Source organism: Muscardinus avellanarius (genome assembly GCF_963383645.1).
Source record: "Muscardinus avellanarius genome assembly, chromosome: 3".
NCBI classification, from domain to species: Eukaryota; Metazoa; Chordata; class Mammalia; order Rodentia; family Gliridae; genus Muscardinus; species Muscardinus avellanarius.
Genome location: NC_137788.1, coordinates 81,279,626 through 81,294,807, shown reverse-complemented (window position 1 = coordinate 81,294,807; position 15,182 = coordinate 81,279,626). Strand labels below are relative to the sequence as shown.

Below are 15,182 nucleotides of genomic sequence, written 5' to 3'. Positions count from 1 at the left end.
TTTAAAATGTTAGTAAGCCAGTAGGCATGGTGGCGCATGCTTGTAATCCCCACGCTTGGGAGGCTGAGACAGGAGGATCACACAGGTTCAAAGTCAGCCTCAGCTACTTAGTGAGACCCTGTTTCCAAATAAAGTATAAAATAGGTCTGGGAGTATAGCCCAGAGGTAGAAAAGCCTCTGGGTTCTACCCCCGGTACCACCAAAAAAAAAAAAAAAAAAAAAGGAAGCCAGGTGTGGTGGCACACACTTGTAATCCCAGTACTTGGGAGGCTGAGACAGAAGGATCACAGGTTCAAGGCCAGCCTCGCTACTTAGTGAGGCCCCCTCTACAACTTATAGTAAGACCCTGGTTCAAAATAAAGAATAAAAAATGGGGCTGGGATGTAGCTTAGAGGTAGATGCCCCTGGGTTCAATCCCCACTAGTGAAAAAAAAAAACAACTATGAATGTTATAAAAAAAAAATGCCTGCTACTATCATATCCACAAGGAAATAGAAAAACACCAATTTAAGGATTCGTAGACATACATAAGAAACAAGCCTACCAAACTTTGAACTCTTTTAAAGTATTGGGAATTCTTTTTTAAATTAATAAAACTCATCCTTAACTTCTCTTTTAATTTAACTTAGTAGTCTTTATATGCTATATCTTAGAACAAAATAAAAAAAAACAACCTTTAGTCTTTTTTGGCTTACTCTGGCAATATATCAGAGTTTTAAAACTTATTATTTCTTACAAATGTATTTTAGACAAATTATAGGGGTCAACTTTTGTATTTTGACCCATGGACATAATGATTTATATTGTTTTTTTTCCTGTGAAAACTGAGTTTTTGAAATTCTGGATTTAGAAGTGAGCTTTAGTGTTATAGCTAATAAATTAGGATGTTCTGAATATAAAAGATATTCTCTTTTTAAAGATAGTTTTCAGATAATGATATTGTGAAATCCTTTATATTTCTAAGTTCAAAATGATAAACTATTTTGGAGTTTTCTGATGTTACTGAGATTAACTTAATAACTTTGTGATATTTTTAAATAGGTTACAGAAGTGTGCATATTCCGTAAGAGATTTGAAACTGAGAGGTAGGTTTAGAGATAATTTTTGAATAGCATTTTTAGACATAGAGACAATTACTGATTAAATATTAACGGTAACTGACAGTTGATATGCCTTTATTATAGATATCTTAATACATGGTGTTGCTTATCATCATGCTGGTATGGAACTGTCAGATAGGAAAGTAGTCGAAGGAGCTTTTACTGTTGGAGATCTACCAGTTCTTTGTAAGTAAAACATATTTCTGAGTGAATATTACAAAATATTTTGGGAAGTTACTATTATTATTGTTATTTTTACGTTATTGGACATTGAACTCATGTATTTTACCTCCGAGATACATGCCCAGCCCATATTTTTATTCTTTATTTTGAAACAGGGTCTCACTGAGTAGCAAAGGGTCTCACTAAGTAGCTGAAGGCTGTCTGTGAACCACAAAATGCTGGGATTACAAGTGTATGCCACCACACCCAGCGGGAAATTATTTTTAACAGGAAGAAAAAGTAAAACCTTACATGTTCTGACTAGTTTCTTCTTATAAGAATCTAAAATTATGTAACTACCAGTGTGTGTACATTCTATGGTTAATTCTTTGGAAATATTTTTAGTTCTTTGTCATGTTACTGAACATAGTATAGTTTGAAAATTAAGAACTTAATAGGTTTTTTGGTGTTTGGTAGTTCTTATTTTAGATTAAAATGCCCCTTTTGCTTCCTTTTCTAAATTTCTTATTTAGAAAATTTATTATTTATAGTTTTATTGCAGTCATAACAATGTCTCCTGAGTGTGGTGACACGCCACTTGTAATCCAGCACCGAGAATCACAGGTTCGTGGCCAGCCTAAGCTACATAGTAAAGCCCTCTGCAACTTGTGAGACCCTGTTTCAAAATAAATAATAAAAAATAGGGCTAGGGTTGTAGCTTGGAGGTAGAATGCTCCTGGGTTCTATCCCCAGTGCCGCAAAAAAAAAAAAAGAAAAAAAAAACTTAATATGTTTTTTATAAGACAATATCAGCCAGATGTGGTGATGGCCACCTATAATCCCAGTATTTGGGAGGCTGAGACATGAGAGGGTCACAGGTTCAAGGCCACCCTCAGCAACTTAAAAAGACTGTTTCAAAACAAAATGTAAGCTGGGCATGGTGGCACACGCTTGTAATCCCAGCATTTGGGAGGCTGAGATTGGAGGGTAGTAGTTTGTAGACAGCCTCAGCTATTTAGTGAGTCCCTCTGCAACTTAGTGAGGCCTTGTTTCAAAATAAAGAATAAAAAAAAATAGGGCAGGGGATGTAGCTCGGAGGTCAGATACCCCTGGGTTCTATCCCCAAACCCGCAAAAAAAAAAAAAAAAAGTAAGTAAAAAGGGCTGAGTATAGCTCAGAGATAGAATACTTCTGGCTTCAACCTTCAGTACCAGTTAAAAATAAAAAATAAAAAAAAGTATTTTCCTAGAGTGATAAAGTTATAAGGCTTGATATTAATATTTCTTAATATGATACAGTTACCACCAGTACTTTGGCTATGGGAGTAAATTTGCCTGCTCACCTAGTTATCATAAAATCTACAATGCATTATGCTGGTGGAATGTTTGAAGAATACAGTGAAACAGATATTCTACAGATGATTGGTAGAGCTGGTCGACCTCAAGTAAGTAGCTTTACTTTTCATAACTTAAAGACATTGTAAAAACAGAAAACTACTTTTGTATATTTTTTGTTAACATTTTATAATTAGGTCAGGCATTGTGGTGCAAACTTATATCCTAGTTCTTGGGAGGCTGAGACTGGAAGATTGAAGGTTCAAGGACAGCTTCAGCATTTTAGTGAGGCTCTCAATAACCTAGTAAGACCCTGTTTCCAAATGAGAATTAAAATTGGTCTGGGATGTTGCTGAGGTAGTATGACTCTGGGTTCATTTCCCACAATTCCCATTAACACACACACACACACACACACACACACACACACACACACACGAAAGTTGAAAGTAATATAATTAAGAAAATCTACTTTAATGAGGAATAGAAGTAAAACAAGCCTCACTAACTGGGATATAGCCCACCCTTGCCTCCAATCCCATTTTCTCTGAATTCCCATTGGTTAATTAGGGAATAGATTTATGGTGTTGGTTTAAGTTTTGTTCAAAGTTCTTTTTGGTTTTGAGTTTTGTTGTTGTTACTTTATTCTGAATTGGGATGTTTTGACATTTGTAATGGGAAATTTTGTCATTGTGTAGGACTGGCATGTATATTATAGAAAATATTGCATCTGAGTCCTAACTGTGGTCCCCAAGCATTGTGACAGTCAAAAGTCAGCTCATAAACATTTCAAAGCTTACCTTATACTGACAATTATTTGAATAAAGAAGTCACTCATATAAGTACTAAGACATCATTCAGGGAAAGTCTTTTCAAAGAATGTCAAATACTATGTTATACAAATGTATAATTTTATGGGATAAATCAGTATTTGTAAACTATACCACCACTTAGAATTTTTATGTAGTTACCATAGTTTTTATTCTTTCTTTTTTTTGTGTGTGTGATAGTGGGGATGGAACCCAGATGCTTTCTACCTCTGGGCTACACTCACAGACCTATTTTTATATTTTATTTAAAACAGGGTCTCACTAAGTTGCTGAGAGCCTCACTAAGTTGCTGAGGCTGGCTTCAAACCTACGTGATCCTCCGGTCTTAGCTCCCAAGCATGCGCCACTACACCCAGCTTAGTTTTTTTTTTTTTTTACTTTTAACATTGCCAAATTATTTACATTGAAACAAAAATGGTATTTACAGTTATAGATGGTTTTGGAAAGTTTTAAAATTTAACACTCAAATTCAGAGGCATTTTTTAGGTTTTTTTTTTCTTTTTACCCATAATTTAAGAAAAAGAGGGGAAGGGGGTTGTTTAATGAAAAATTAAGTCTTGTTATTAAAAATTACTTTTGCCATAATGTATTCTTTACTAAATTTTTCTGTGTGGTGTTTGTTTTCAGTTTGACACTACAGCTACAGCAGTTATTATGACTCGATTAAGTACAAGAGAGAAGTACATTCAGATGTTAGCTTGTAGTGACACTGTAGAAAGCAGGTAATACAGAAAAATTCCCAAAAGATATAATGCTAATACAACTGTTTTTTCCCTTTTAATATATTAAGAACTTTGGTTTGGGGTTTCTAAAGGCCATTTTCTTGAAAATTCTTAGCAATTTAGAAAATGTATTGCATTAAAGAAATTCAAGTTTTTTTTTAAGGCAATACTAAATTTATTCAGTTGTATTTCTTAGCATTTAGTAGCATGTATTTTTATTTTTTTGTGAGGTACTGGGGATGGAACCCAGGGGCATTCTACCTCCAAGTGACACCTCCAGCCCTATTTTTTATTCTTTGAAATTCTTTTTTTTTTTTTTTTTTTTTTTGGTGGTACTGGGGTTCCTGGAAGCCCTTCTACCTCCGGGCTACGCTCCCAGACCTATTTTATATTTTTGAAACAGGGTCTCTTACGCCAGCGCGGCTGGCTTCGAACCTGCGCGATCCTCCTGTCTCCGCCTCCCAAGCGCGGGGATTACAAGCATGCGCCACCACGCCCGGCTGAAATTCTTATTTTAAGGGACCTAACTTGCAGATAGGTCTTAATAATTATTATTATAATTTGTAATTATTAATTTTTTTTCAGTACTGGGGATGGAACTGGGACATTCTACCTCTGAGCTACACCCCAACCCTATTTTTTATTCTTTACTTTGAAACAAGGTCTCACTAAGTTGCAGAGGGCCTCACTAAGTAGCTGAGGCTGTCCACAAATCTCAGTCCTCCTGTCTCAGCCTCCCAAGGACCAGGATTACAAGTGTGTGCCACCATGCTTGGCTACTAATTGTTATAAGAGGAAGAATATTATTTTCACATCTCTAAATTTTGTTCCATAACAACAATAATCACTATAGATCTAGTAAAGTATTCATATATTTTCTTTTGGGGAATTTATTTTTTGTAAGCCAAATTGACTTTTTAAGGTTTTCTCTTATATTTTTGGAAATTAAGTAATCTTTCATGAATTATTAAAGTAATAATGAGTTTATTATATGTTACCAAAGTTTAAAAAGTAAGAGTTATAACATTTGAAAGCATATTAGTAATGCACAGGTGTTTTTTCTCTCATTAGTTTGCACAGACATCTTATTGAACATTTAAATGCAGAGATAGTATTGCATACCATCACAGATGTGAATATTGCTTTGGAATGGATACGATCAACCTTGCTTTATATCAGAGCCTTGAAAAGCCCATCTCATTATGGTTTGTTACTACCCTGGAAAAGTAGTAATTTTTTCAATCCATCTGGGCCTTTATTTATGCTAACAGGTTAAAGAATAGATTATAGAGACTTAAATGTAACAAGTAAAAGGTAACAATGTCACAAATATATTTAGAAGTGGGAGAGATAAAAGTGAGAAAAGTTAATCTGTTCTATTTTAGTCTTTTAATAAGCCTTGACATCAATTCTTAAAAATTGATCCAGTAGAAAACAATTCAACAAAAATGACTAAAGTCATTTAAAATAAGTTAAAATTGTTTTGTTTGTTTGTTTCTGTACTTAGTATTTGGTTGCTCTCATTCTATATTTTTCCTTTTTGAATTTATAAGGAATCAAAATATGTAGTGTGAGCCGGGAATGCTTGTAATCCCAGTACTTGGGAAGCTGAGACAGGAGGATTGCACAGGTTTAAAGCCAGCCTCAGCTACTTACTTAGTGAAGCTCTCAGCAACTTAGTGAGACCCTGTTTCCAAATAAAATATAAAATAAGTCTGGGAGTATAGCCCAGTAGAAAACCCCTGGGTTCCATCTCCAGTACCACCAAAAAAAATAAATAAATAAATAAAAAGAGAGAGAGAGAAAGAAAAATAGTAGTACGACTATAGCTGCTGAACTGGTTTAAAGTTTACACACCTTTGCTTATGTTGCTTCTAAAAGCATATTCAACAAGTGGTGTTGGAAAACTGGTTATCCCATTGTAGGAAAATGGAACTAAATCCTTACCTCTCACTCTGTCATGGACTCAATTTGAGATGGATCAACGACCTAAAAGTTATACCAGAGACTGAAACTATTAGCGCAGGACATAGGTTCATCATTCCAACATATAGGCACAGGTAGAAACTTCCTCAACAAGACCCCCAAAGTTCAGGAAATTAAAACAAGAATTAATAAATGGAATAGTATTAAATTTAAAAGTTTTTTCTCCTCAAAGGATACCATCAAGAGTCTAAAGAGAGAGCCTACAGAATGAGAGAATATCTTTGCCAGTTAGCCCTTTGATAGAGGACTAATATCTAGAATATACAAATAACTTAAAGAACTTTACACCAAAGAAAATAACCTAATCAAGAAATGGGCAATTGAATTAAATAGACACCTCCCATACAAATGGCTAATAAATACATGAAAAAATATTCAACATCATCAGCAATCAAGGAGATGAAAACCAAAACTATACTGAGATTCTCTGTAACCCCAATGGAGTCATCAGAATGGCAATCATCAAGAAGTCAAAAAATAATAAATGTTGGTGAGGATAGGGGAAATTGGAACTCTTCTACTCTCTTGGTGGTATTGCAAATTAGTAAGCTGTTATGGAGATCAGGGTGGAAATTACTTAGAAGACTAGGAATGGATCCACCATATAACCCTGCTATACCTCTCCTGTGTATCTTTCCAAAGGGACCCAAATCAGAGAACTACAGTATTATATGGATACTCATGTTCATAGCACAATTTACAATAGCCAAATTATGGAACCAACCTGATGAATAAGTTACAAAATTATGGGATATCTACATAATGGATTTCTACTTCTCTTATTTGCAATAAAAAAGAACAAAATTATGTCTGCAAGAAAATAGAAGGACCTGGAAAATATTGTTAAGTGAGAGTAGCCCATAGAAACTGAAGGGTCAGCCAGTTGTGATGGCACATGTGTGTAATCCCAGTATTTAGGAGGCTGAGATAGAAGGATCACAAGTTCCTTGCCAGCCTCAGTAACTGAGTGAGGCCCTCCACAACTTAGAGCTTGTTTCAAAGTAAAAGGAATAAAATAGGGCTGAGGGGGTAGTTTGGAGATAGAATGCCCCATGGCTTCAATCCCAGTGCAAAAAAAAAAAAAAAAAAAAAAAAAGTGAAGGGTCACCTGATTCTCTTAATACAAGCTAAGGAGTAATTGAGATACCAGAGGGATTCCAGATAATGGAGAAAAACTTCAGTGGAGCCAGAGGTGGTTTAAGGGAAGGGGTGGGGGGAGTAAGGTTCCTTTAAGGAATTCACTGGCATTGTGTACACATGTGAAAACACCAATGTCAATCTCAGTACTCTGAAGGAGAAGGTTGGAAATGGGAAGGAGTTGGGGGGGGGGGGTGGAATACATGTATGTCACAGTCAACATGATTTACATTATTATGTGAGACTGTAATGCACTAATAAAATCATACAAAAATTTTAAAAAGTCTTCCATGACTATCCCCATCTACATAGTTGCTTAGTTCCCTTCTGTTTCCTTTTCCTTCCCTTAGTTCTATGATCATAAGCATGCTTTCTAAAATGATCTTTTTCTTTTTTGCAATAAAAGCAAAAAGAAAATGTCACTTCTTCACTTTTTAAACACAAATGAGAGCATGGTATATTTGTTTTCTATTGCATTATAACAAATTACCCCCAAAATTAGCATCTTGAAATAAACAGCATTTATCATCTCCTACATTTTATGAAGGTTAAGAATCTGGGAAGATCTTTGTTATGTAGTTCTGGGTCAGAGTCTCTTAAGGTTGTTACAAGGTGTTGGCACCAGCTGCAGTCATCTGAAGACGACTTTGGGGCTTAAAGAGTCACATCTAAGAAGGCTCACAGAGTTGATGGTTGGAAGTTTTTGTTTTTTGCCATGTGGACTTATCCTCGTTACATGGCATTTTACTTCCCCTACGTAGAATGATCCAAGATACTTATTAAATCAGAAGCTGCACTGACTTTTTATAATCTTGTCTCTGAAATTATACACCATCACTTCTGCTTTACTATTTAGAAGTCAGTCTCTAAGTTTGAGCCACACTACAGGGAGAGGATTTAAATTTACCTGTGGAGGAGAGAGTATTTTTTACCACTACTCTTCTATTGTTCTTTATCTTTGCTTTTTCTCTTCTCTTCCTCTCTCTCTCTCTCTCTCTCTCTCTCTCTCTCTCTCTCTCTCTCTCTCTGTTTTATATTTTACTTGGAAACAGGGTCTCACTAAGTTGATGAGATCGTCAGTAGCTGAGGCTGGCTTTGAACCTGTGTGATCCTCCTGTCTCAGCCTCCCAAGCACTAAGATTACAAGTGAGCACCACCACACCTGGCTTTCCCTCTCTCTTTCTTTTTAATTACATCTTAGAAGCTTTTTAACAACTAAAAATATTTTATTCTGCCGGGCTTGGTGGCGTATGCTCTGTGCTTGGGAGGCGGAGGCAGGAGGATCACACTGGTTCGAAGCCAGCCTCGCTGGCTTAAGAGACCCTGTTTTCAAATAAAAAGTATAAAATTGGTCTGGGAGTGTAGCCCGGAGGTAGAAGGGTTTCCAGGAACCCCAGTACCACAAAATTTTAAAAAAGTATTTTAGTCTACCTATGTGGTATTTATTTATAAGCAATACCAATTGTGGACATCTACACTTTTGGTAATTGTTTGTTATTACAAATAATGCATTTAAAAATCCTTGCATTTTCTCCTTGCATATGTAAATTTCGTTGTATGATAAATTCCTAGAAAAGGAATTATTGGATCAAAGGATAAATATACATATATGTATATAAGTATACATATATTTTATATCTAAAAAGGTAAATTTTATACACAGACACACACACACACACACACACACACACACACACACACACACTTTGGTACTGGGGATTGAACCCGGAGGCATTCTACCTCTGAGCTACACCCTCAGCCCTATATTTTATTCTTAATTTGGAACAGTATCTCACCAAGTTGAAGAGGGCCTGAGTCCTGAGTGCTGAGGCGGGCCATGAACTTGCTATCCTTTCTCAGCCTCCCAAGTCCTAGAAGTGTGCGCCACCATGCCTGGCTTATATACACACTTTTAAATTTGATATCTGTTGCTAAGTGCTGCCCTAGTGGCCTACATAGCTACCAGCAGTGTGGGGAATACTATATTCTTTCTGTGACTTTTGGTCTTTCTAAAGACTTTGGTCTTTAGGGTATGTACCTATATATTTTTAACAGTATTACATGTGAATGACATGCTTTCATTTGAATTTCTTCTTTCTCATAGTTACTTTATTTTTTGCAGTTACTTTTTTACATTGAGTTATCACATACAATAAATTGTATAAATCTTATGTATGAAGGTCAATGAAGTTTTACATTTTGTGTACACACATACATGCACACACGTATTAGGATACAGAACATTTTCCAGAAGTTTCCTCTAAACTTTCACTGTCATTCACAATTAAATCACCCATTCCCTTGTTAATGGACATGTGGGTCATTTCCAATTTTTTACTGCAATGAATAAAACTACTAAGAACAGTCTTGTACTTTTTGTTTCTTTGTTTGTTACTGGAGATTAAACCCAGGGGTGTTCTATCTCCAAACTAAACTCCCAGACTTTTTTATTTTTTATTTTGAAACAGTGTCCCACTAAGTTACTGAGGTTGGCCTCTAACCTGTGATCCTCCTGTATCAACCTCCAAAGTATTGGGATTTTAGGGCTGCACCACCATGCCTAACTATAAATATCTTTTGGTGGATAGGGCATTTATTTCTCTCTAATATATACCTAAAAGTAAACTAGGGTAGGCCTGTAACTTACATTTAGCTTTCGTGGATATTCCCAAATATAGTAACTTTTTAAAACAGTTGAGATGTAAGAATTCTAAGCTGGGCAAGGTGGGGCATGTTTGTAGTGCCCAGTACATGGGAGGCTGAGGCATAAAGATCACTTGAACCCAGTAGTTCAAGGCCAGCCTGGGCAACATAGTGAGATTTCTCTCAAAACAAAAACTAAAGAGGCCTTAGTGTATAGTTCAGTGGTAAAACACTTGTCTGTTATCTCCATCACTGCAAAAAAAAAAAAAAGCAACAATTTAGAGTTGTTTTACATCCTTGTTGATGGTTGGTTTTACCAGTCTTTAATTCCAACTATTCTTGTGTGTGATGATTTCTTTGTGATTTTGTATTTTCCTGATGAATACTACTAGCATTAGGATCTTTTCACATGCTTATAGGCTATTTGAATATCCTGTCTCTTTAGGTTGTTTGTATTTTTAATACTTAGGAATTTTTTGTATGTTCTGGATATGAGTTTGTCAAACATATTCAGATCTCTCCTTCTAGCCTGGATTTACATTTTACTCTTTTGAGAAAGAAATTTGTAGTTTTCAATAATGCTCTTGTGAATTTTGTTATATATGTCCTTCGGGTATGTGCAGTTTCATCTTTTGTAACTAGCACAGCTTTCCAAAATGGTTGTATTACCAACCACTTTTTCATAGAAACATCTATTTTATAATGAAAGTCCATTAGAAAATATTCATTTGGAATATTGGACAGAAATTAATTAATCATAAAACACTAGAAACATTCTGCATAATACTTACTAAAATATAATATTCCTGGTCACTGTTAACATAATAAAATAAGCAAAAGATAGTTGATTTGAAAGAATTTCAAAACAGTGATTATATTTTATAAAAATGTAAGCCTTGTTTGAATTCATTAAGCTATTTTCTTTTTCTATGTGAGGTTTAATTAGATACTCTTCTCTAGTTACATGGGATATGAACTGAGCCTATGAAAATAAATTAAGTCCATTTTTAATACATTTTATGACTTATACAGGTTTTTCATCTGGATTGAACAAAGATGGAATTGAAGCAAAATTACAAGGTTAGCTCTATTTCCTTCTATAAAATATATTCTGTAAATTTTAATGGAAAACAGTAGTTAATATTTTTAGATATAAACGGAGCTTTTGTAAACTACTACACCAAAGATAGGTATGCAAGTGTCTCTTTGTATGCCGTCTTCATTTCTTCAGGAGTGGTATAGCTAGGTCACATGACAGTTCTATATTTAGTTCTTTGAGAAACTTCCATGCTGTTTTTCATTGCAGCTGTACTTGTTTATATTTCTAACAGCAGTGTATAAGTGTTTCTTTTTCTCCACAACCTGGCCAACTCTTGTTGTTATTATTTTTATTTTTATTTTGATAATAGCTCTCCTGACTGGGATGAGATGTAATCTTAAGGTAATTTTGATTAGCATATTTGTGATGGCTAAAGATCATATATTTATTGATTATTTATATTACTTGTTTTTTCTTGTTGTTGATTTTTTTTAGTTAATTATATATCTGGATATTAACTCTTTGTCAGATGAATAGCTGGCAAAGATTTTCTCCCATTCTATATGTTGTCTCTTATTCTTTTGACTGTTTCCTTTGTGTTGTAGGTTTGTAGGTTTTTTAATTTGATGTAATCTCATTTGCCGTGTGTGTGTGTGTGTGTGTGTGTGTGTGTGTGTGTGTGTGTGTGTGTGTTTTCCTAGAAATTGAACCCAGGAACATTCTACCTCTGAACCATGCCCCTAGTCTTTTTAAAAATATTGTTTTGCAACAGGGTCTTACTAGGTTGCTAAAAGTCTTACTAAATCACTGAGGCTGGTCTAAAATCTTTGACTCTCCTGTTTTAGCCTCTCAATTACTGGAATTACAGGCATGTACCACCACACCCGGATTCATTTGCCAAGTTTTGCTTTTATTTCCTGAGTTGTGGGAGTCCAATTCAGGAAATCTTTGTCTGTGTCTATATCTTAAAGTGTGAAAAATGCCATTGGTATTTTGATGGGGATTGCATTGAATCTGTAGATTGGTTTTGGTCTTGGTCATTTTAATAATGTTAATTTTCCCAGTCCATAAACATGAGAAGTCTTTCCATCTTCGTCTTCAATTTCTTTCTTCACTGTTTTATAATTTATAGAGTTCTTTCACCTCCTTCATTAGTTTTTCCTAGTTTTTGTTTTATATTGTGTGTATGTTGTTTTCATTTTGTTTTGGTTATTGTGAGTGGAATTGATTCCCTGATTTCTCAGTTCTTTTTTTTTTTTTTTTTTTCCGATACTGAGGATGGTACCCCAGGCACATTCTACCTCCAAGCTACACTCCCAGCCCTATATTTTTGTCTTTTTTTATTTCTGAAATAGGATTACAAGTGTAATCCTAGCATTTGGGAGGCAAGGACCAGAGGATCGTGGTTCCGGTTTGTTGACAGCCTCAGCTACTTAGCTAGGCCCTTCATAACTCAGTGAGACCCTATTTCAAAAAAAAAATGAGAACTTCTGGGAAGATGGCAACCGAGAAAAGCAGTGTTTACGAGCCCTGCTAAAACTCGATCTCTATTGCCACAAAATAAGCGCTTTTCATAGCCAGAAAACACCATCAGCAGAGAAATAAAAAAATATAAACACAAGGGACAGAGAAAAAAAGACTAGAAGAACAACCAGAGACCAGAAATCAAGCCCGCAATGTAGCAGCGGGGCCACACCGGCACCATCTTCCCTCACAGTACCAGGATCCAGAGAGGAAAGGTAAACAAGGAGCTGAAGTGAGCAGCTGCGGATCATTTGGGTGTAATTTAGCAGTTCTTTCAGCGCAAAGAATGTCTAAAACTCCCAGTGGTCAAGCTCATCACGCCTTCCAGGGACTCAGAGCAGAGCTCAAAATCAGAAAAAAAATACGCCAGCCTCACAGCTGAGGGCATGGCAGTAACGCCATATTGCCAGCAGCTCCAGTCTCACGGCCGAGGGCGTGGCAGCGGCGCCATATTGCCAGCAGCAGCAGAGAGTTTACTGCGCCCTCAACAGCTCCTGATCAACACGCACAATAACCTTAGTGAAATTGCGGCCCCTAAAGGAGAAATCCCTTTACTGCACGCCCAGGGACTTTGATAATCTCCCTGGGTCTGAGATTTTGCAGTCAAACCCAGTGAAGGAGTAGCAGTGGCAGAGATTACCACAGACTTGAGATACAGAGCACCCTAAGTGAAGTCATAGTGATCCAGGGAAGGCACAAACTTCTGAAATCATGGAAAAGAGGAACATCAATAGAGCAATGAATGCCCACACCCCATATTATCAGAACCTGATAACACAGAAATTCAGAGATCTCCAGAAGATCAAATCAGGAATATAACTGTCAAAATAATACAGGACCTTTGAAAAGAATTTAGAGAGAGTCTAAAAGACATAAAGGATGCAATCATTGAGATAAAGGCCTCAATTTAAAGTATAAACAATCAATTAGACCACATGGAGAATAGAATCTCGCTCCTAGAAGAGGATCACTCCAAAAACGAACGCATAATTTCTAACTTAGAAAAAAAAATCCGAAGCAGGAATCTGATGTTGAAGAAATATGTGCCCATTTTATGAGAGCTAACCTAAATAATTGGAATAGAGGAGGGAATAGAAGGTGAAACCAAAGGGATCAATAATCTCTTGAAAGAAATAATAGCAGAAAATTTTCCAAACATAGAACAAGAGATCGATACACAGGTCCAGGAAACTTATAGAACTCCCTTTAGACAGGATCAGAGAAGAGGATCCCCATGCCACATAATTGTCAAAATGACCAATGTGGAAGCCAAGCAGAGAATCTTAAAGGCAACAAAAACAAAAGGCCAAGTGATATTCAGAGGGAAACCAATTAGAATCACTCCAGACTTCCCAAACCAAGTCATGAAAGCCAGAAGGGCTTGGAGTAACATATTCCAAACTCTGAAAGAAAACAACTTCCAGCCAAAAATTTCCTACCCGGCAAAACTTTCTATCAAATTAGATGGGGAAATAAGAAGCTTCCATGACAAACAGAAACTCAAGGAATTTATGTCTTCCAAACCAGCGCTAGAGAAAATACTCAAAGAGATTAACTATAAAGAAGAAATAGGTAACACACACCAGAACCAGAGAAACAAGATTTTCCATCCAGCAGACAGCTAAGCAAAGAAGAATATATTCATGTGTTTATTAGTTAAAATCTTTGGAGATTCATTATTTATTTTAGTCTTTTATCTATTTCTAAATTGTATTGTTTGCTTTTATTGTTGCTAATTTTTAGGATTTCTATTTGCAATATTAATATACCTTCAGATATAGCATTTGGAAATATTTTACCCCATTCTATCAGTAACTTTTAACTCTGTTTACATTGTCTTTGGATGTACAATATTTTTTTTATTTTTTAGGAAGTTTGTTTATTCTGTTGTTGCCTGTGCCTTTGAAATCATATCCAAGAAATCACTACCAATTTCAATGTTGTGAAGTGTTATAAGCCAGGTTTTCTTCTAAAAGTTTATAATCTTAAGATTTACATTTAGGTCTTTTTTCTATTTTGAGTTAATATTTGTATATGGTGTTAGGTAAGGGTCCAATTTTATGCCTTTTCATGTAATTGTTATTTTTCAACAATATATGGAGAAAGGATCATTATTTCCTTCATCAAGTGTTCTTGGAAACCTTGTCAAAAATAACTTGACCATATATGGAAGAATTTATTTCTAGGCTTTTTATTTTACTCAACTGATTTATATATCTGCCTTTATAGCAGTACTATACTGTTTCAATTAATGTAGCTTTATCAGGTTTGAAATCAGAAAATGTACATCTTCTAGCTTTGTTCTTTTTCGAGATTGTTTTAGGTATTTAGAGTTCATATTTCATGTTAGGATAGATTTTTTTCTGGAAAAAATGTATGATAATTTCACCTTAAAAAAATCCTCTGGTAAGAAAGAAAGCAAAAAGAAATATTGAAGTGTTATCTCTAAGTGATCAAAAGTTTGATATCAGACAAATGAATCTGTTATGTGAGATTATCATTGTTAATTTTGGATAAATTGCTATAATATTAGATGTCAACCACTAAGCCAAGCATGGGAAGGAGGGAGGGGGAGGGAATGGGGTGGGGTAGAGGCTAACTGGGCAATGTGTGCACGTATGTCTACACAAGTTTTTTATCCCATTATGATGTGTGAATACAGTGCACCAATTTAAAAAAAATAAAAAAAATAAAGTCTAAAAAAT

The 15,182-nt window shown here is 35.4% G+C and overlaps 1 protein-coding gene across 1 annotated transcript in view; it reads left to right on the top strand.

Moving 5' to 3' along the window:
- HFM1 (helicase for meiosis 1) overlaps window positions 1-15,182 on the top strand; it is a gene marked incomplete at both ends in the record, with an annotated part of 98,544 nt that overhangs the window by 31,980 nt on the left and 51,382 nt on the right. The window contains 6 exons of the mRNA XM_080691749.1: window positions 1,042-1,085; window positions 1,185-1,286; window positions 2,561-2,706; window positions 4,054-4,148; window positions 5,220-5,353; window positions 10,947-10,994. Coding sequence (XP_080547875.1) covers window positions 1,042-1,085; window positions 1,185-1,286; window positions 2,561-2,706; window positions 4,054-4,148; window positions 5,220-5,353; window positions 10,947-10,994 — 569 coding nt within the window. The remainder of the gene's footprint in view (window positions 1-1,041; window positions 1,086-1,184; window positions 1,287-2,560; window positions 2,707-4,053; window positions 4,149-5,219; window positions 5,354-10,946; window positions 10,995-15,182) is intronic.